Below are 22,129 nucleotides of genomic sequence, written 5' to 3'. Positions count from 1 at the left end.
GTGGAATATTCAGCTGATTGTCATTATTTTATTCTGATGTATTTCCTGTTAGTTTTCAGTCGACATCTTTCATGCTTAAATGCTGTTAAATGTTACAGATCTAATATAATAAACCCCACATTCCTATCAAACAACCAATCCTGCCCATCCATTGCCCCTATATTTTTAAATTTATTTTAATTTTATTTTTTAAAGATTATTTTAAATTTTAGATTGAGAGAGACGGAAAAAGATTGATTTAAAAAAAAATTTTTTTTTTTTTTGAGAAACATTGATTTCTTCCACTTGCTTATGTATTCATTGGTTGTTTCTTGTACGTGCCCTGGCTGGAAATTTAACCAGGACAATGCTCTAACCAACTGAGCTACCTGGAAAGGGCCCACTGCCCCTTATTTTAAGCCGTTCTCACTCGTACTTTTTCTACCATGAAGTGTTGGAGGTGGGTAGATCATGTCCTGAGGTCTGGCAGGCACTCCAGGGAAGCACTGGGTGGCACCCTCAGGCAGTTGCCACTGGGGTCAGTGGGGCTGCAGGAGTTTTGCTTGGCCCAGGTAGTCCGTCTCATTAGGATTCCTTCATGTGGTTTATCTTGCAGGATGGGAAGGAGTTTGGAATAGGGGACCTCGTGTGGGGAAAGATCAAGGGCTTCTCCTGGTGGCCTGCCATGGTAGTGTCTTGGAAGGTCACCTCCAAGCGCCTGGCCATGGCCGGCATGCGGTGGGTCCAGTGGTTTGGCGATGGCAAGTTCTCTGAGGTGAGTCCAGGGAAGGGCAGACTGTCATGGGCCTGCAGACCCACAGCGTTTCTGTCCTTTCCTTTTGCAGTTGCCTTTTGAGATAAGGGCCTGTGCCTTGCTATTTCCAGATGGGTGAGGCTATGTTTGACTCTGTATCCAGCAGGAATAACAAATCTTCCTTGTAAAATGGCTTAAAGAGACACACACAGGGTCTTGTGGGCCAGAGCTCAGTCTACCCTAGGAGACAAATGGATGGAAGTCCTCTGGGTCCATGGCCACTTGGTCTCTGATGTGTCCCCCCCCCTCCCTGGGGCAGAAACAGGAAGGGTGAACCTAATTTAGCCCTGCAGAGGTGGCAGATAGGCACCTCTAAGTAGCCTAGAGTTGGTCGAGAGTTGCCTGGTGATACAAAAAACTTTGCAGAGTTGGTTATTTCAGGGTTTCTCAATTGTTGGTGTTAGTCATTTTAAGTTCATCTTTCTTGAAAGTCTGCCCCATAACAGTGGTGTTAGAGACAAATAAATTAGGCTGTTGTGATCCTTATATCTAGTTTGAAGGCACATTCTGAAATCTCCGGGTGTTTTTTTTTTATTTTGTTAATCCTCACCTGAGGATATTTAGTCCATTGATTTTAGAAAGAGTGGGAGGGAGGACGAAAGATGGAGAGAAACATTGGTGTGAGAGAGAGACATCGATTGGTGCCTCCCACATGAGCCCAGGGGCTGATGCTCTAACCACTGAGCACCCAGCTAGGGCTGAAATCTCCAGGATTTGAGTAGAATGTTGCAGACAATAGTTTTCCTGGAGTGGTGTCTTTTTGAAATGTTCCTTTAACCTTCACTATGCCCAGAGATTAGGTGAGGATACAGAACAAATTAGATGGAGGCAGATGTGGGAATGAAGGACCCTCTAGTACATTTGTGGGATTTGGCCTCAAGTTGAGGTTCTGGTTTCCTATGAATTGGGCTTCCTTTGCGCCATTGAAGTTCCCACAGGGCAAGTCTCCCTGCATGCTGATGTCCTCGTTGGCCAGCAGAGGGAGCAGGATAAGCTCTCCTTGGAGCATTCTAAATCAGCGGTTCTCAACCTGTGGGTCGCGACCTCTTTGGGGATCGAACGACCCTTTCACAGAGGTCGCCTTAAGACCATCAGAAAACACATATATAATTACATATTGTTTTTGTGATTAATCACTATGCTTTAATTATGTTCAATTTGTAACAATGAAAATACATCCTGCATATCAGATATTTACATTATGACTCATAACAGTAGCAAACTTACAGTTATGACGTAGCAACGAAAATAACTTTATGGTTGGGGGGTCACCACAACATGAGGAACTGTATTAGAGGGTCGCGGCATTAGGAAGATTGAGAACCACTGCTCTAAATGCAGGGAATGTGGGCAATGAATTCTGTGAAATGAAGAAGCACGAATTGTTTGTGATTGCTTTGGCTTGGTGAGACATAAAATGCACTTTGCAAGACTGAGTCTGATGCTAATAAGATAACGTGTGGGGCTGTTAGCATTAAGGAAGGGATTACCATGTGGGGTGTGGTGCTAAGCCCTCATGCTACATTGGAGCATCTTGGCGTTGGGAACAGCATCTGCATTCAGTGGACAACCTTGTTGAGCCCCAGTTTTTTCTAGCCTAGATATGGATGTAGAGTTGCCTGGTAACAGGAACCCCCACCTCATAGGACCTTGGGCTAGAGGTATATGTGAGTGCGAGCACGTTCCGTGGAGAATGAGTCATCATGTGTGTCTTTGAGTCTGATCAGCACCCCAAACACCCAGTTTTATTACTTCCTGATTGGTTCCTGCATGGCCTTGGAACTTGGGGCATGAGATTTTATGGATCTTTAGCCCCAGTGGAAGGAAGATATCAACAAATAGCAAAAATAAAAAAATAAAAATAAAAAAAACTTACACTGTGCCAAACATTGTTCTCTAAACATATACTAAGTTCAATTAATAAATTAATAAAAGGCTAAGTGGTAATCATAGCTATTTGTCACATTTACAAAGGAGAGGGAAGAACGTGTGCAAAACCCCAATGTTGGAGCATCCACAGAGAATTTCAAGACTGACCTGCAAGGGGCCCACAGCAGGGACCATGTGTGTCATTTGCCCTTAAAATATGTACAAACACAGGGTGCCTCTAATTGTATCCACTTGGAGCAGAAACTTTCTCACACTGGGAGTGTCGATCCATGCTTCTGGCTACAGGGTGCATCAGTTGTGTATATATCATTTCTATTTTTTATTCTTTCCCCTTTTTTTGAATCTGAACTTGATTCCCTGGAACAACCCTGTGAGAGACAGGTCACCCCAGATGCAGGGTCGGTGGATGTTGATGATGTCTTTCTCTTTTAGGTCTCTGCAGATAAGCTGGTGGCCTTGGGGCTATTCAGCCAGCACTTTAATCTGGCGACCTTCAATAAGCTGGTCTCTTATAGGAAGGCCATGTACCACGCTCTGGAGGTAACACGGTGGTGGGTGGTTAGGACCTGGCCCCCAGAGCAGGATTAAGACAAGAGACATACAGAAAGCTAGCTCAGGCCATAGTGTAACCAAGGATGGCTTAGAAGGGACAGGGCCACCAGGCAGGAGGTGAATGCAAACTTGTTGGCCCAAGGGCCAGACTTGAAGGAAGGAAGGGATTTGAGCCTTCCCTTTGACTCAGTACTAACTACTTCAGCTTCTCCCTGGTGGCTCTCAGTATTGCTGACGGAATTAAGAAGGAGAAGCACTAGAAAGTGGGGGACAGTGTTTACAACAGTGAATAATGCTTTTCCAGAGCTATCAAAACCTTCCTTTATTTAAAAATTTTTAATTGATGTCAGAAATGAAGGGGAGGGGGAGAGAGATAGAAACATCATGAGAGAGAATCATTGATTGGCTGCCTCCTGCATGCCCCTCACGAGGATCAAGCCCGCAACCCAGCATGTGCCCTGTCCGGGAATCGAACCCTGGCCTCCTGGTTGACAGGTCGACGCTCAACCACTGAGCCCGCCAGCTGGGCAAAACCTCCTTCCTTTAAATGGTGTTGCTCAAGGCCAACACAGGGCAGCCTCTGAGGACAGCTGCCTTTTCCCCTTGTCTGTGGGATCCATCAAGCTCTATCTATCTTTCCCTTTCCCTGGACTTAGAACTGAACAGATCAGTGGCCTTTGCCCAGCATTTATGAACCAGCCTCTGCTGAGTTAGGAATCCTCCTAGTGCTTCTTAAATAAGACTTAAAACTTGACACTTCGCCATCTTCATTAGGAAAATAAACCAAGAAATCTGGAGCTTTCTCAGAGTTGATGATACTTCTTTATCTAAAAGTAGCAGTGCTAATTCTGATCCTCTGCTCTCCGAGAGGGAGCTGACCACTCAAGTTCTCCGCAGAGAAGAGGTCATATTTGGTGCCTGGATGGCCTCCCGCCTGTCCCCTGCACAGGCCCCTCCCTGTCACATACCATGCCCAGGACAGCTGCCTGGTTATGAAAGGCCCAGTGTGAAGGGGAATGGAGGCCCCAGCTGGGGGAGTCCCTGGGTGCCACCTGGCGAGCACCCACCCCTGCTGTTCATCACAGACTCGCCTTTATCTCGCCAGAAAGCCAGGGTGCGGGCTGGCAAGACCTTCCCCAGCAGCCCCGGAGACTCATTGGAGGACCAGCTGAAGCCCATGTTGGAGTGGGCCCATGGGGGCTTCAAGCCCACCGGGATCGAGGGCCTCAAACCCAACAACAAGCAAACAGGTGGGAATGGGTCCCTGGGGCAGCCCTGACTGCCATTGCTAGTGGGAGCACCCTTGGGAGATGCAGCCACCCCTCCTGCCCCTTGCCCCACCCCAGCTTTGCAGCAACCAGTCAGTCTTGGAGACCTGCTCTCTCACCCTGTGAAGCCCAGGGCTATGGGAAAACAAGCAGCCCAGCCTTTTCCGGCTTCGCTGGTCTGCGACTGAATCTGTTCTGTAAACTTGAGTCAGCAGGAGATCAAGATGGAATCTTCACTAGCACCTTTACTTTTAAAAGGAAAAATTAAACTCTGCTCATTGGTGAAAACTTGGAAAGTATTTTAAAAAACCTCCAGAACCTCAAAACCATGAGCCACCTCCAAAAGAGGCATAACCTAGCCTAACATTTTGACCGATAGCATAATTCCTCCATTATAAGATATGTATAGTTTCCCATTGTCACTTTCTGGAAACCCAGGATGCCTGAAATCCAGGATTTGTCTACTAATTCATACATTTAACATAGTGTTTTCTGTTTTGTTTTGTCTCCCCCATTAAAAGTGGTTAATAAGTCGAAGGTGCGTCGTGCAGGCAGTATGAAATTAGAATCAAGGAAATACGGTATTCCCTTCCCATCCTTTGACTATGCACTATTTTCTCTGCACTGCCTTTCAATTTCTTTGCCTATACAGTGATCACTGGAAAAGAAATCTCAACCTGAACTCTCATCCCCCACTTCACTCTCAACCTTCACAAGTCCTCCATCCAGGTTAACCTTGTTGGGTGTGCACATCCTTCCAACTTTTTCTCTACACTAGTTGGATTCCTGCTTACCCTTTGTTTCTTGATATTAATCATATGAGCACTGTCAGATGTCACTAAAGAGTCCTTATGATTTTTAATGACTGCATAATTTTCTTTCCTAGGAACAGAGTCAAACTTAACCATGTTCCTTATAGATTACACTGTATATATACATATTGGAGCTAGAATATATAAGTGAAATTTAAAGAAATGTAAAAAATTGCCACATCATCTACTTTAAAAATGTTCTAATAGCCACACTGAAAAGAGTAAAAGAAACAAAGGCACAGTTAGTATTAATTATGCGTTTAATTTAGTCCAGTATATCCAACATTTAAGCATTTCTAACAGTCAGTATAAAAATTAAGTTATTTCACATTTCCTTTTAGTACTGTTTTCAAAATCTCATATTTTTATGTGTTTTACAACATCTCAATTTGGATGCGATATTTTTGTTAGAAATACTTGATCTATATTTTCACAAATGTATAAGTTCCAAATTTTCACTTGACCAAGTTCCAAATGAACTACTTAATTGGAGCAATCTTAAAATTTACATTATAATTAAATGCAAAAATGCAGTTCCTCAGTCAGACGAGTTACATTTTAAGTGCTCAGTAGCTTCAAGTGACTGTCAGCCACTGTGTTGGGCATTGGAGACAAATGTTTCAGGGTTTCAGCTGTGGGTTAGCCTTTGCCTAATGGTCTTTGTGCTGGGTCTAAAGCTCTTTAAAACCCTATAAACATGTTAGATATGTGAGGGATTTTGACTTATGTCCCATATGGTGGACCCAGTGTGGACCCTGTCATGGCCCAACAGCATCTGTCACCCAGGCTCATGGCTCTCCCTGCACCTCCTACCAGCCCCGGCTGCTATGTCCTTCCTTTTCACAGAGAACAAGAAGCGCAGACGCACAGTCGATGACTCGTCCACCTCCACGGACTACTGCCCGCAACCGAAGCGCCTCAAGACAAACTATAACAATGGCAAAGACCGAGGAGAGGAGGACCAGACTCGAGGTGATTTAGGGGATCGTGAACACCCATTACCGGAGGGCACATTGTGAGGACCGCTCAGCAGGGGTTAATTGATCAATAAGAGGCTCCCTGACCCCATGTCACACCTTCTTTTCTCAACAGAGCAAATGGCTTTGGATGTTGCCAACAACAAGAGTAGTCTGGAAGGTAATGGTAATGCTCTCCCTCAAAGTCCTCACTTCCCGTCCTGGGTAGTTCCAGGCCTTTACTGCCTATCTATCCTGTCCTGCCTGCTGATAATGAAGGAAAGTCAGGGTGGCCCAAGAGTTAGCCACCTGGGGTCTGAAATTGATTATGGCTGTGTGTATAGTCATTGCTAAGTCCTTTCATGACGTGACAGTGAGCAAATTGGTGTCACCACGAGTTGTCCACAGTCCCAGTCTTTAAAGAGTCTCAGAGATTTTTGTGCCAGGCCTTTGCAGCTTGTCCCTGTGCGGAAGGTGCCCTTGCTCGGGGTGTGTCCCACGTCTGGAGTGGGTCTGTTAGCCTGGGAGAGTTGTTGGAAGGAGTAAGCATGACGAGACCTTGTTTATTGCTAGCATGGAATAAGTGCTCAAGAACCGTAGACCCGAGGCTTTAGCAGCTGTTACTGGTCCTGAGCTGCCACAAGCTGCGCGCATGCTTTCTTACAGACAGCTGTTTGTCCTGTGGTAGGAAAAACCCCGTGTCCTTCCACCCTCTCTTTGAGGGGGGACTCTGCCAGACGTGTCGGGTAAGTCCTAACCCCTCCCTGGACTTTATTGCCCCTTCCCTCCTCCACAACTTCCCTGTCATTCCCCCGAAAAAAGTACCTACAGGTTACTTGGGAAGGTTCTAGTGAAGCCCTCCCTGGCTGCCATCACCCCATCCTCCCTTCTGAGGGCAGGTGCTGCCACAGAGGAAGCCATCTGCAGTGGCACGCACACCCCAGCCAGTTGTTCCTATAACAAACCAAGCCACCAGTGACCTGTCCTTCGAGCAAGCGGGCCCGGGGCTCCCTGGTCTCCGTTGTCATGAGCGTTTCTCTCTGGGCACCAGGACCGGTTCCTCGAGCTGTTCTACATGTACGACGATGATGGCTATCAGTCCTACTGCACCGTGTGCTGTGAGGGGCGCGAGCTGCTTTTGTGCAGCAACACGAGCTGCTGCCGGTGAGCTTCAGACCAGCCCTGTGGGTGAGACCCAGCAGGGCCCCAGGCTCCCAAGGTCATACCTGTGATTCCTACAGCCCAAAGACCTCAGGCCCAGGACTGGGAATCAAGTGGACCTGAGGACAGGGGCCCAGAGTTACTACTCTGCAGGGGTTGTAGTTCTCATCTGTTTAAGACAGAAATGTCTGAGGGTGGGGCATGAGTTGTGGAAGCCTCCCGGGAGATTAGCCACTTTCGGGGGTAGAGATCTTTGCTGTCCCGAGCCTGTGCACTGAGGGTACTGATATCCTAGGAAAAAGGTTAGTGTGTCCCACGTCACACTGTAGGGCCGTTCTGCCCACGGGGGGAAGCACCCGGTTTTTAGGTAGTGCATTACCATCTAGGAAGCAGGGCTATGGATGTAGGAGACAGGCCTGATGTCTTCTCTCCACTCCCGGGACAGGTGCTTTTGTGTGGAGTGCCTGGATTTGCTGGTGGGCACGGGCACAGCTGCAGATGCCAAGCTGCAGGAGCCCTGGAGCTGCTACATGTGCCTCCCTCAGCGCTGTCACGGGGTCCTGCAGCGCCGGAAGGACTGGAATGTTCGCCTGCAGTCCTTTTTCACCAGCGACCCTGGTCTCGAATACGTAAGCCACAGGCTCCTTCTCCTAGCACCCACCACCTACCCCAGAGAGTCCGGGGACTGCAATGCTCGCCAAGTCTGTTGGCAAGATTTCATAAAAAGGTCCATTATACAAATGACTGGCTGAGTAGCTCATCCTTCAGAGACGGGGATAATTGACATGTCCTTTGTACAGTCCTCAGGCTTCCCCAGTGGTCTTTTCTCTCCTCCTTCGTGGCCTTTCGTGGTTTTTCTAAGGAAAGAGAAGCCCGTGACTTAGCCTTTAATTGTAGGAGGAGTGGATTTTCCTGGGCTCCATTCTACCAGGTCTGTGAGGCAGTCCCAGGTCTTCCTGTTTAGGGTGTCATGTCCTTTTGTGTGTGTGCATCTGTGTTCCAGGTCTTAAGGGTAGAAGAGCCAGTCTGTGCCAAAGCTCTTAAGGGCATCCCTGCTAAGAAAGGGCAGAACACAGAGTTTGAGTCCCTCAGAGGAAGGTCAGCTCGCCCCTCGCCCAGAGGTTGCTCCTTTTCCCCTGTACCTTGACCTCCATGACCTTCTTTAACCTGGCAGGAAGCCCCCAAGTTATACCCTGCGATTCCTGCAGCCCGAAGGCGGCCCATTCGAGTCTTGTCCCTGTTTGATGGAATTGCCACAGGTGAGTTTGGAATTCACCTTGGGATGCTTACCTTGTCCAGGTGTCTCATCAGTGCCAAGTAAGAATCCTGGGATTGTCTGTCTGTTTTGAGAAAACCAATGGCTTCTTGTTTCTCTCCTCAAATCCTCTCCACCATGTATTTTACCCGCTTTGGTCCTCTTGTTCCTTTTAAGACATATATTTCAGCTCTTTTTTTTTTTTTTAAATATGGAATGCTTCATGAATTTGCATGTCATCCTTGTGTAAGGGCCATGCTAATCTTCTCTGTATCGTTCCAATTTTAGTATATGTGCTGCCGAAGCGAGCACCATATTTTAGCTCTTGCATTTTATTTGTATTATATGCAGCTATCTTGGGAAATTATTTTTATTCCATAAGCATGGATATATTGGAGATTAATAGACAACTTCTCCTATTAATATCCATTTTTTCTCCCATTCCTCCAGTTTCCACATGTGTAGAATAAGCATAACCAACAAGCATGTCGCCCTTGGGAGCTTTTCCTAATTTAACACATTTAATACTCAGAATTGCCCTGGAATGTAGGAATATCTCCATTTTACCAGAGCAGGAAGCAGTGGGGATGAGGTGCTATGCATTTAGCATCATTTGTACTTATGTGTGTCTACCAGTGTCCACCTGCCTAAAGCTGGCAGTTTTTAATGACACTCAGGTCATGGCTAGCTGCTTGTTTCCCCCACCCTGTTGCATCTTCCACACCTGTTTATGCTGGCACAGGTGACCCACAGTGGAAAATGGAGCCTTGGCCATTGTCCCCTGACTTTGAGGTTATTTTCTAAACATGGTTTTGGTGAAGATCCCTGTCCGTGTGTCTGTGCTTGACTATTCTGGGGCAGTTGCTGTAAACCTGTCAGTTTTTGTGTGTGTGTGTGTGGTTTCGTTGTCTTAATCCTCACCTAAGGATATTTTTCATTGATTTTTTTTTTAATAGAGTGGAAGGGATGGGGAGGGTGAAAAGAGGGAGAGAGAGAGACATGTGAGAGAGACACATCCATTGGTGCCTCCCGCCACCCCAATCTGGGCCATGGATCGAGCCTGGAAACGAGGTACATGTCCTTGACCAGAATTGAACCCCGGACCCTTTAGTCTGCAGGCCTATACCCATCCACTGAGCCAAACCAGCCAGGGCTAGACATGTCAGTTTTAATAGGTCCTACCAGTGGGCTGTACCAGTTGATACATACCTATTTTCTTCACAAAACTATAGTCTGCAGACCCTGGTGTTTGAGCTCTGTAGTTTGTGCCATCTGCAGGGTTTCACATGAGGGCTACCATGTATTTGTGGTCTGATGTGAGTTCTTGGATATGACGTAGAATCACTGGAGGCAAGGTGACCCTGAGTGTATTTTGTCTCCCCAATCCCACACAGGGTACTTGGTCCTCAAAGAATTGGGGATCAAAGTAGAGAAGTATGTCGCCTCTGAAGTGTGTGAAGAGTCCATCGCCGTTGGAACTGTTAAGCACGAAGGCAATATTAAATATGTGAATGACGTCAGGAACATCACAAAAAAAAATGTGAGGACAGCCTGCACCCTTGGGGGCTTTGTAACACCCTCTTCCTCGCCCTGAGCCCCACACAACCTCACAGCCATGCCCAGGGGTGTGGGAAAAGGTAACCTGTGGTCATAGCAGGCAAGCTATCTTGACAGGTTACCTGGAACCCAGGCTGTCTGTCCCTCCATCCTTACTCCTATTCTCCTGTGAGACTGTTTTTCTTCCTCAGGTTGAAGAATGGGGTCCCTTTGACTTGGTAATTGGTGGGAGCCCATGCAATGATCTCTCAAATGTGAACCCCGCCAGGAAAGGCCTATATGGTGAGTATCCCTTCGTTTCGTAGCCCCAGAAGACCCTATGTCAACTGAGTATTGGTCCAGGAGTGCCCTGAGAAGGAGCTCTTTGCTTCTTGACAGCGTTACCTGTCAGCTCTGTCCATGCCACATTGCGAAGCCTCAGTCCCCCAAGATACTTACAAATATTGCACTGCCGATAAAGGGAATGTAGGGCACCAGCCTCAGTTAGGTGACCCCTGGGAACCCATTGGTTGCAATGTGGAGGGGTGGTTTTGACCCCAGCCAGCCATCTTCTTTTGTGGGCGCAGAGGGCACAGGCCGACTTTTCTTCGAGTTCTACCACCTGCTGAATTACGCACGGCCCAAGGAAGGTGACGACCGGCCCTTCTTCTGGATGTTTGAGAACGTGGTAGCCATGAAGGTTGGCGACAAGAGGGACATCTGTCGGTTCTTGGAGGTGAGGGGACCTAGGGTCCTGATCGTCAAGACTACCTGAGCGGGGAAGGCCCTGCTGGCAATGAGGGTGGGGGATTTCTATGTTGTGAATTATTTTGGGGATTTTGACTGAAGACCTGGTAGATCCCAGAATCATGGAGTCGAGTTGAATGATTCTCTTTTGTTCAATCTCCTTTGGTTCAAATATTTTGGAGGGAAAAACAATTGATCTCTAAGTTTATCCCGAACCTGTTGAAGTCGGATGATGAAACAAACCATCACTTGTTGAGATCTCATGAGATTTGACTCTGGGTATTACTCTAGAGCAGGGGTCCTCAAACTTTTTAAACAGGGGGCCAGTTCACTGTCCCTCAGACCGTTGGAGGGCCAGACTATAGTTTAAAAAAATACTATGAACAAATTCAGCAACAGGCAGCGGCGGCAAAAACACCTGGCGGGCCGGATAAATGTTTTCAGCAGGCCGCATGTGGCCCACGGGCCATAGTTTGAGGACCCCTGCTCTAGAGAGCTTTTTCATCCTTATTCTGAGAATTGCTTCTTTAGGGCACACAGATAGGTTCATTATCCAATCCTTAATATGCATTAAGCATTGTAGTAAATACTTTTTATACACTTATAACGCCATTTAATTTTCCCTAAAGCTTTATAGCTTAAGTTCTGTGAGAATGATTATAGAACTGGCTAGTTAGTTCTCTCATGCTAACAGATGGGTGTCAGGGGGCATATGTTGCTAACACTGCATTCCCACACCAGGGCCTTGATTTGCCAGATTTTTGTTTTGAGCTGTTCTTTGTCACCTGTGCGTTCCATAATAATCTGGTGCGCCCCAGCCCATACCTTCTCAGAACTTGCAGGTCTGACCTGGTCTCTTTTCCCACCGTTAATATGGGGGCACTAGCTATGCCTCCAGCCAGATTCTTGCTGAGAATTGGTCTGTCCCTTAGCTGGCAGGAATCATGTGTCCTCGATAGCCAAGGAGCAGCCCTGTCACCTGCCCCACTCTGGTTGCTACCTGGATCCTGCTGTGGGCTCCTAGCAGCTAGTTGTTCTCCTGTCTCCCTACAGTGTAATCCAGTGATGATTGATGCCATCAAAGTGTCTGCTGCTCACAGGGCCCGATACTTCTGGGGCAACCTGCCCGGGATGAACAGGTAACACAGGGCTCTGAGTGGGACAGATAACAGCCAAGTGAAATGCATCTAATGGTGTGAGCTCCGACTGGTTAACTCACGTGAGACAGAGCCACCCTGGGCTTCAGACCAATCTCTGGTGTTACAGATTGACATCTGCTAAGATGTACTACTACCTGGAAATCTCAGGCCAAGATTCCTCAGTCTGCTCCAACTTGTTTCCTGCTCTGCCCAGGGGCCTGGCTCTTACAGTGCGTGTGCTGGAGCAGATGGGCGTCTTCTCCCACTGGAGATGCTCATGCTTTATACCCCACCTCTCCTCCTAGTTGCCTGTCCCACTGGGAAATGCAGGAGAGGGTTAGACATGCCCTTCTCCCTGATATGACCAAGCAGGTGGCAGAGCTGAGATGACACCCTGTCATCCTTGGATTTTCTTAGCCAAGAACTTTCCCCAGCTTTTCATTAGTCCATTCACTTTACTGAGCTTTAGTTATATTCTATATGAGGTTTCAGGGCTGTGTGGTGTTCTAATTAAGATACAAAACGTGATGGTAATTTGACATCCCGGACTTGCAGATACGTTAAGCTTAAAAAGATTCTCTTTTAGAAGGAAGTGTTGGAAGCATAAATAACTCTGGCATTTTTAGCAAAATGTAGACAGAGGCAAGAAGTTACTGGTGTCGCTTGGAGGATTTCTTCTTGGACATCTTGGCATTTTTAAAGAATTAAAAAATATACTTTTATTGATTTTAGAGAGAAAACATGAGAGAGAAATACTGCTGCATACTCCCCACTGGGGATGGAGCCCAAAACCCAGGCATGTGCCCAACCTGGTACATGGGCCAATGCTCAACCACTAAGCCATAATGGCCAGGCATCTTGCAATTTTATTTGGGTTGTCACCCAATCAGATGGCGCAGTGCCATCTGAATTTGGAGTGAAGTGGGCTCATTCACTGAACTCTGCTTCTGTAGCAGTCACTGTTGTACATGCTGCCAGTTTACTGGTGAACACATCAGATGTAAGTCTTCAGTGTTCACGTGCTAGTGGCGGGTGGGTAGAGAAGACAGTAAATGATTTCAGGGTCATGGCTGGAGGGGGCAGGGCATTGGAAGAGTTGATGGGAAGGCTTCTCATTCCAGCAAGGACCTGAAGTAGGAATGGAGCCATAGTTATTTGAGAGAACATTCTAGGCAAAAGGAAGAGAGTAAGGGCGGAGTGGGGGTTGCAGGTCATTCACAGACCAGGTCAGAGAACAGTGTTCCTTATTTGGTGAGAGGAGGACAGAGAACTCATTAGTATGGGCCAAATTATGTGAGGCCCATGGGTCCACTTAGATTGACTTTGGGTATTCTAAGAAGTTTTAAGCTGACAACTTGTGTCCTAGATTCATGGTAGTTTCTGGTAAAATAGATGATAGTGGGATGAGGGCAGAAATGAAGAGAAACTTAAGATGGTCATGGTCCTTTAGAGGAGTCTGACTAATTATTGATGCTCCAGGAAGTGCCACTCATACACACACTGCACCTTGGGGCGTTGTAATTCCCTCCAGTTCTGTGAAATTTAGCAGGAGGAATTAGATTCAAGATAACATGAGTGTTGGACTTTCAGGATTTGCTGAGGCACTGGATGTGCCGCAATAAAAGATGATAATCAGAGTCAGCAAAGATGCCGCAAAGTTTTCTGTCTGAGCTGTGATAAGAATCAAGCTGTAGCACTATAGCCGGCACTACAGGGTTCTAGAATGATGACTCAAGCACAAACCAGGGGTCACAGACCCAAATCCAGCCTGGAGGTGAGAAAAACCTTAGAATCAACATAGGTAGGGATGTGCTCTGTCCTTTTCCCCAAGTCCCTCAGCTCCCTTGGATTATAAGAAAAACTGGGGATGGCAATAGAGTGGCACTGGAAATGTGGAAGGTAAGGTCAAGGAAGATTGATGAATCTAACGGAATGTTTTGTGTGATTCAGTGGCCTCTCTTGTGGGCACTGTTTCCATTCTTATGTCTGTTTTGTTTGTGACCTTGAGGTTCCTTACATGGGAGCTGCCAAGGTATTGATCAAGTGTGGATACAGAGTTCTTGATGGTTTCTGCTCTTGAACTGCTCAACCACTTTGGTTCTAAAGCTCTACCCCCTCTGGGCAGCCGTTTGCCTTTCTCTGCATTTGCAGGTTTCTTTGGTGCAAGGTACGAGGATAATCAGTGTTTTTTGAACCACCTCCTGTCCTTCTACCTGCATCCACTTTTAGTCCTTAGAACCTCCTGTGGCTGCATCCCTAGCAGCGAGCCACCGAATCATGGCTTTGCAATGCTCTTTGTAGCAGGCAGACCCACAAAGATCTAATCCAAGCTCCTGAGACACTAGGTCCGGTGTAACTGCTCAGATCATCACTCGGTTAGTAATCGGGCTGGGATCGGACAGGGTCTCCTGACTCTTTCCAGTGTGCGTCCCCATTCCTGCTCTACTCAATGGGAGCCTAATTTGACTGATCTTAAAATTTGAGGTAGAGGATCATTTATTCCTCGACATTGATCTTGCCCCTTGAAGGGGCTAGTCTGTCCCTGGCTTTGGCACACAGCTTGGTGCTTATGCCAGGATCTTTATCACCATGTATTTATTTACTTGTCGCAGTTCATTGCCAGAGCACATTTTGCAGGCTTAGGCCCTCACTCCCACCTTGGGAGGTGCCTAGCTAAGGCCCATTGACAGATGGTAGAAAGTAATGGGTTTTGGCTGTTCCCAGGCCCGTGATAGCATCAAAGAATGATAAACTCGAGCTGCAGGACTGCTTGGAGTTCAATAGGACAGCAAAGGTAAGATGTGCACACAAACAGTCTGCGGAAAATGCACTTGGTGACAGTCAAGCGGGACTTGATCTTGGTACCCAGTGTGTTCCTGCCCCTCTCCCCTCACATGTAACTCCTTGGTGCTGGGCCTCTTTCCCCACATGATTGTTCTGTCCTGCCTGTTAAGTACAGAGTAGGAGTGGTTCTTAGTAAACAATAATCACTATATGAGAAAAGGCAACTAGACTTTCTAATTTTGAATGCACATGCCATAGAGACACACACATAATTTCAGCTGGTCCTCCCAAGAAGTGAGTAATTAATACTTTGCCAAAAGGATAAATTATCTGCTGGCAAGTCCTAGATAATTACATTAAGATGTCCATAAACTTAATTCTTAATGTTTACATCAAGCTAAAATCCTGGTTTGGTTGACCATTCCCTATAATCTTGGGTGGATTGTTACATTTCGCTTAATGTTGCTTGATCCATAGCTCTTGTGTTCTCTTGGCACCCATGTGATCTCATTCATGGTCACATTTTTATCTCTTGTTCTCTCTGAGCCTGGTCCTTTCTGTGCATTAACTTCTTGGCGCTTGTGGGAAGCACAAAATGTTCTTGTCCTTCCAACTCTCCTTTTCTTATTCTCTCTGCGAGCCCAGCACTGCCACCTTCTCTCCCCTACCTGCCGCCACCCCCCATCTTCCCTAGGTGCTTCTGAGTCTTGACTCATCCCCAGAACCCTTCATTCCGTGCTCACTGCATGATGTCATTTTGTTCTCCAGTTAAAGAAAGTACAGACAATAACCACCAAGTCGAACTCGATCAGACAGGGGAAAAACCAACTTTTCCCTGTTGTCATGAATGGCAAAGAAGATGTTTTGTGGTGCACTGAGCTAGAAAGGTGAGCGAGGCTGCATGTGGAAAGGGAATGATGCAGGCAGAGAGGAAGGGGAAGAAAAGTGGTCAAGGCCAGCAACACAAATTAGGCTTGCTTGCCTGCCTTCATTCTACATGGACCCACTGATCTATGTTAGTGGGGCTGGGAGTAATACCTTTTCAGAGTTAGTCCTTATTTCCCGCCATACATGGCGGAAGGGTGGTGGTGAGGAGGAATCTGACATGAGGTCATTAGACAGCACAGTCTGTGTGTTGGCTGTGCTGCCCTGGCGTCTGCCTGCCTCAACATGCTGGGACTAGGATGTAAGCAACCAGCTAAAGAAAACCCCACCAACATGCCATTGCTCTTTCTCAGAAGATTCCTTCTGCCAAGTTGCTCTTCTATAGCTGATTCCCACTTAGCCACTCATCTCTATTTGTTTGGCTAAGTTTGGTAGCTTACCTATTTTGATTCAAAGAACCAACTTTTAAGTTTCAGTTTTTCTATTCTGGTTTCAATTTGTTTTTCTCATTCCTTTTGTTTTTCTTGTTTATTATCTTATTTTTGTTAGAATATTTTTGTTAAAAATGTAAGAAGGGCTATGGATATTCCTCTCTACATTTGGACTGTCTTGAAGGATTTGATATGCAGTATTTTCATTCCTCATATTTCAGTTCTACAACCACTTTTATTCTTTACTAAACAGTAGTTTTCTTAGTACAAAAGTTCTCATTAGTAGAAACAAACTGGTCCTGTGGATTATTCTGTACAGTTGATCCCTGAACAACACAAGTTTGAACTACGTGGGTCCATTTATATGCAGATTATTTTCAATAAATACCAGAACATTTTCAGAGATTTGCAACAATTTAAAAAACATCACAGATGAATCATGTGGTCTAGAAATATTGAAAAAATTGAGAAAAAGTTAGGTATGCCATAAATGAATAAAATATATGTAGGTGCAACATTTGTGTTCTGAAGAACCCTGCACCTGACCTCTGGGGGTCAAGAGAGGGGTCATGTGCAAATGAGTAAAGGGAACATAAGTATATTCTTTTCTATAAATTTTAAATTCCAATAAAAATGAAAAGTAAAAATAATAAAATAGTGTCTTCCTAAAATAAAAAAAGAGGGCTCATAGAGTGGGCCCGGACACAGGGCAGAAAGAGTGGCGCCTGGTGCCGTCTTGGCCACGGTGAGGATCTCCCGTGGGTACTAAGTAGCTGCAGGTGGCGGTTGTGACTCCTGTCTTTCTACTCTGGTGCCCCCAGGATCTTCGGCTTTCCTGTACACTACACGGATGTGTCCAACATGGGCCGTGGTGCCCGCCAGAAGCTGCTCGGGAGGTCCTGGAGTGTGCCTGTCATCCGACACCTCTTCGCCCCCTTGAAGGACTACTTTGCCTGTGAATAGTCCCCCAGCCACTCTGGGGCACTGGGGTGTGCGGGGCAGAGCTGGGACCCAGGAGGTACATCCCAGGCTCTGTCCTTCCTTAGCTCAGCTGTGTGGGGTCACACCATGGATCTTGGGCCACAGCCACCCGACACCCTCCTGGCAGGGGGTGCCCAGGTGCCACCTCCTTGCGCACAATTCAACTTGGCCTCTTAGAACGGCCAAACACGGTGCTCATATTATCTTGTAAAACTTTGAAACTTGAAGTAGTTAGTAAAGATTGCTTTTTTTCCCCTCCCTCCTGGGTTTACCGCTCAGAAACAATAGCTAATGTACCAAAACCACAGTGCTGACATGACTGCTCTCGCATACTCAGGTTAAGGCTGAAAAGTGAACCGAGACAGTTACTGCAATACTTTATTTTTTAAGCGTCTGCAGCAACTTGTTTCCAGGTGTGTCCAGTGGTAGACATGTAGCTGAGGGACATTTTAAGGGACCGGGATGCTTTTTTTCTAGGGCAGATTTGGAAATGATGTCTGCCATTCTTGAATTTTACCCAGCATGTTCCCCTCACCTCAGTATAAAGGGCTGGGATGCACTGTTGGGGCCCATTGAGAGTATTGTCCACACTGGTGATAGTTTCAGGGCTATTTTACCCCTAGACCCAAGGGGAGGAAGGGTCACCCTTAGCTAAATCCCTCCCAGTGACTGCAATAGAACCCTCCAGGCAGCTCAGGAAGGAAGGGGTGGGCTGGGTCATAAGCTGACATATATTATGTAGGTAGGTATGGCCACTCACTATCTCTTCCCCATGTGAGGAGTGAAAGAGGACGCTTAGGTAAGGACTCCCCCCCGCCCCCCCCCCCACACACACAGATGCACCCTCCCTTCATCACAGATACAGGTCCCCCAGATTAGAAGTATGACCCTAACTCCTCAGTCTTTCTCGAAACACAGAAGCAGTGATAGCCAGGGGCAGAAGCACATTCCTCGCATCTAAGAGATTGCAGGGGGAACACTGTAATAAAAGCGTGACCCTCCTTCCAGAGATTTTTAAAGTCCTTTTTTATTCCATGATAATTCTTTTGTAGGGATAACATGAGGTGGACAAGCTGCATTTCAGAAATGCTGTTGTAATGGTTTTTAACACCTTTTACTCTTCTTACTGGTGCTATTTTGTAGAATAAGGAATATTATTGACAGGTTTTGTGGGCGTTTTTTTTAATACATTTTTTAAAACTCAGACTTCTATTTTTGTTTTACCATTTTCATAGAAATTTTTTGTGTGACAGGAGTCACATAACAAGAATGGGGGTAAATTGTGCCTTGTTTCAACAATTTTTTGTTATTTTGGGGGCTGAAAGATAAAGGACGCCTGTTGTTTACCTTATGTTGGATTAAAATCAGTATTTCTCTATAACTGTCTGGTGTCCTTTGTGTTCTTTTGCAGGCCAGATGGGTGGGGATGGGAGGAGAGCCTGGCTCAAGTGCAAAGGTGGGCTGTTGAAGTAGGTCAGTCATCCAAAGCACAGTGAATGCAGGCAAGGACTAGGGCTCTGGTCTCCAAACTCCGATGGAGACCCTGACAGGCTTATTCAAGAGATTTCTGGGCCCCACCTTTAGTTTTCGATTCATTGAATGAGTAGTGGAGACTGAAAATTCCATGCCATTGGGTCAGGGATCACACTGGGCTAGTAAATGGGTTTCTAAATCGTGGCTTCAAAAATAAGTGACTGGAATCTTAAAGGCTTGTTGTCTCCCAGTTCTTTATGCCTCTAGCACCCCTTTCCACTGTTCCCAAGTCGAGCTGCAGTTCAGCCACATTCAGGGAGGGGACTTGGCCCCGGGGAAAGGACTGGTTGGGAGTGGCCCCATATTCTAACATAGCTGCCTATGGCTTTAGCTTTTTGGGAGGGGAATGTGCCTGTTGCTCTTCTGAGTTTAACATGGCAACTCCCTTCAGTAGTTCTGTCCTGGGACCACTTAGCCAGGTGTCCCAAGCCCAGAGTGTGCCATAGTCTTGGTGTCTCACTGAGGTAGGATAGGAAGAAGCTGGGAAAATTCCTTGGCAAGTGGGATAGGGAAACAGTTACATGACCAGACATTTTGCATCCATCTAGTAAATCCTATCTTCCTTAAACCAAGAACACAATGGTTTAAGCCCTGGCCGGATAGCTTTGTTGGTCAGAGTATTGTACTGATATGCTCAGGTTGTGGGTTCAATCCCTGGTGAGGACACATACAAGAATCAACCAATGAATGGATAAGTTGAGGAAAAGATGGATATTTCTCCCTCTAAAAATAAATTTTTAAAAATGTAAAAGTAAATGGTCTACACACTTCTCCCAAATCGATAAGTAGTTTAAATCACAGTAATAACAACCTGCCATTTGTGCCAACCACAGCCAAGGACAGATGAAGTTAAGGGAATAAATCTCATTTTGGCATATCAGCATAAAACATGAATATTCTATTGGGAATATGAAAGAGCTTAGCATAGAATCTAAGCTCCCCTAATACCTCCCCAAAACTCCCAGCCTTTAAAAACCCTCAAAATGGCGCTAACCGGTTTGGCTCAGTGGATAGAGCATCGGCCTGCGGACTGAAAGGTCCCAGGTTCGATTCCGGTCAAGGGCATGTACCTTGGTTGTGGGCAACATCCCCAGTAGGGGGTGTGCAGGAGGCAGCTGATTGATGTTTCTCTCTCATCGATGTTTCTAACTCTCTATCCCTCTCCCTTCCTCTCTGTAAAAAAATCAATAAAATATATTTTAAAAAAAAATAATAAAATAAAATAAAAACCCTCAAAATGAAGCTCCCAGGGTGAGCCTGTGCTCTCGGCGTACCCAGGGGAGTAATGGGCAGCGGCTAACCCCCTAAACCTGTCTCCAAAGCCCCCTTTCCTCTGACTTCCCAGTGAGCTAAAGCAGCCCCACCTCAGCTCATTTCTTCTCTATACCTTTTAGGGAACCAAAGCAGCCCAGCTTAGGCTGTCCTGTTCTATGCTAAGCCTTCCTTGTTTCACCGTCCCCACCTTTAATAAGTGTACCCTCAAAATCAACTAGACTTGCTCTACCTGGTTTGGCTCAGTGGGTAGAGCATGGCCTATGGACTGAAGGGTCCCACCCGGGTTCTATTCCAGTCAAGGGCACATTCCCAGGTTGCAGGCTCGATGGACGACAGCCGATCAATGATTCTCATCATTGATGTTTCTATCTCCCTCTCGCTTCCTCTCCGAAATCAGTATTTTTTTTTATTTTTTAAAATATATTTTATTGATTTTTTACAGGGAGGAAGGGAGAGGGATAGAGAGTTAGAAACATCGAAGAGAGAGAAACATCGACCAGCTGCCTTCTGCACACTCCCCACTGGGGATGTGCCCACAACCAAGGTACATGCCCTTGACCGGAATTGAACCTGGGACCTTTCAGTCTGCAGGCCGACGCTCTATCCACTGAGCCAAGCTGGTTACGGCATCAGTATTTTTTTTTTTTTTAAATCACACTTTTGTTGTGAAATATTTCCTGCATGAATTCAAGAAACCTACACCACCGGCCAGCCCTAGGCAGACCCTCTAAGGGCTAGGTCCCCTTTCGGTAATATCACTACCTCTAGCCTAGTCAGGGAAAAGGAGTCTACAAAGATTTAAGGGAGAAAGGTGTGTAAATGGGGGATGCCCGTGTAGTGTATCAGTTGAGCATTACTTGACTTGGTATCTCTGCGCCTCTGTTACTTCATATGTAAGATAGATTATAATCCTAGCCACCTCCATGATTGTAGTTGTGTGCCTTCAGATTGAGCTCCTAAGTGATATGGCCCAGATTTGGAGTGAAGAATGAGAAACCAAATTATGTTTTTAGATGCTGCTGGGCTACAAACAGTGAGTCGCTATGGTGAGACAATTGGCAATTAGTGAGCTGGTTGGCACTCCTCTCTGAGGTGCTGAGACCCCAGGGACCTTAGCTGCCCTGTTAAGCCATCTTGTGTACAGTGCTGCACCAAATGCCAGGACAGGATGAAGCAAAATAAACAGCCCCGGCCTCGAAACTCCAAGAGAGGAGATGGACGAGCCTTCCAGGTGAGGGGCCCTTGATCCTAGCCTGCTTGTGGGGCAGACTAGGGGAGGCCTGTCCTATGGGGGCAGTTCTTTATGAGTTTTCTCAAGATGGCGAGAGTTGGTAACAAGTGATCGCAGGCTCAGTGGCGAGGGGATGAATGTTCCGCACCTGTGGGCCTTTTATGAAGCAATCTTCCAGGGTCTGGCATGTTTCCAGGATCACTGTGGGCAGGTGACGCTTGGACTTTTTGTTTGGTTTTCTTTTTATCTCTAAAAGGTGGGGATCATAACTCCTATCTACTTCCTAGGGCTACTTTGAGCGTTCTTGGGCATGATCTGGGGAAAGTGCTTTGCCTGGTGCCTGGCATGAGCAAGCCCTCACATGCATTGGATGGTATTGTGATATGGCAAGCTATTAACACAGTGTGAATGACTGGGTACCGGAAGTGATGGTAACATGCAACATTTACTAACATATTAATTATTTATTATGTATTAATAATAAAAGTTTAAAAATTAAAGGACAGGGTAATATTCCCCCAGATGTTGCAGAGGGGCTGGGCGGTAGCAACAGCAGCATCTGGTATTGAAGTTGTGTCCATCACCACACCCCACAGGGTTCCCTTGCTCCTTGTTAGGGAGAGTATATGGGGGTGGACAGGATCTTTCTTGGGGATGTAGGGACTGGCCTCTGGACAGCACCAAACAAACAGGGTCTGCCACTGGACCTCAGTTTCTAAGGTTTTCTTGCCAACTGCTGCTACTTCTTTTTTTTTTTTTTTTTTTTTTATAGCGAAGGTGGAAATTTATTAAAGAACAAGTACAGACTGCCACGTGGGGAGGGGGAAAGGGTCCCCCAACTGCTACTTCTTGAATGATCCTCTGTTCCCGGCCTGGGTTGGTCCTTGATTCCTCTCTGCA

General features: G+C 46.4%; 1 protein-coding gene across 8 annotated transcripts in view; it reads left to right on the top strand.

Moving 5' to 3' along the window:
• The window catches only part of DNMT3B (DNA (cytosine-5-)-methyltransferase 3 beta), a 37,701-nt gene extending 19,133 nt beyond the window's left edge, over nt 1–18,568 (top strand). For 3 of the 8 annotated variants that reach the window (XM_005879811.2, XM_005879812.2, XM_005879814.2), the window contains 17 exons: nt 596–754; nt 3,116–3,223; nt 4,341–4,485; nt 5,025–5,084; nt 6,162–6,287; nt 6,408–6,452; nt 6,938–7,017; nt 7,323–7,435; nt 7,878–8,061; nt 8,607–8,691; nt 10,082–10,227; nt 10,436–10,526; nt 10,811–10,959; nt 12,024–12,109; nt 14,834–14,903; nt 15,662–15,780; nt 17,031–18,568. In XM_005879811.2, coding sequence (XP_005879873.1) covers nt 596–754; nt 3,116–3,223; nt 4,341–4,485; nt 5,025–5,084; nt 6,162–6,287; nt 6,408–6,452; nt 6,938–7,017; nt 7,323–7,435; nt 7,878–8,061; nt 8,607–8,691; nt 10,082–10,227; nt 10,436–10,526; nt 10,811–10,959; nt 12,024–12,109; nt 14,834–14,903; nt 15,662–15,780; nt 17,031–17,172 — 1,908 coding nt within the window. In that variant the 3' untranslated portion in view covers nt 17,173–18,568. Of the gene's footprint in view, nt 1–595; nt 755–3,115; nt 3,224–4,340; nt 4,486–5,024; nt 5,085–6,161; nt 6,288–6,407; nt 6,453–6,937; nt 7,018–7,322; nt 7,436–7,877; nt 8,062–8,606; nt 8,692–10,081; nt 10,228–10,435; nt 10,527–10,810; nt 10,960–12,023; nt 12,110–14,833; nt 14,904–15,661; nt 15,781–17,030 lie in introns of those variants that run through there. The other 5 variants (XM_005879816.2, XM_005879818.2, XM_014550683.1 and 2 more) reach the window with 4 other exon arrangements.
• The last annotated feature ends 3,561 nt before the right edge of the window (nt 18,569–22,129 follow it).

This window comes from Myotis brandtii, unplaced genomic scaffold (genome assembly GCF_000412655.1).
Source record: "Myotis brandtii unplaced genomic scaffold, ASM41265v1 scaffold61, whole genome shotgun sequence".
NCBI classification, from domain to species: domain Eukaryota; kingdom Metazoa; phylum Chordata; class Mammalia; order Chiroptera; family Vespertilionidae; genus Myotis; species Myotis brandtii.
This window is presented reverse-complemented; position numbering and strand designations above follow the sequence as displayed.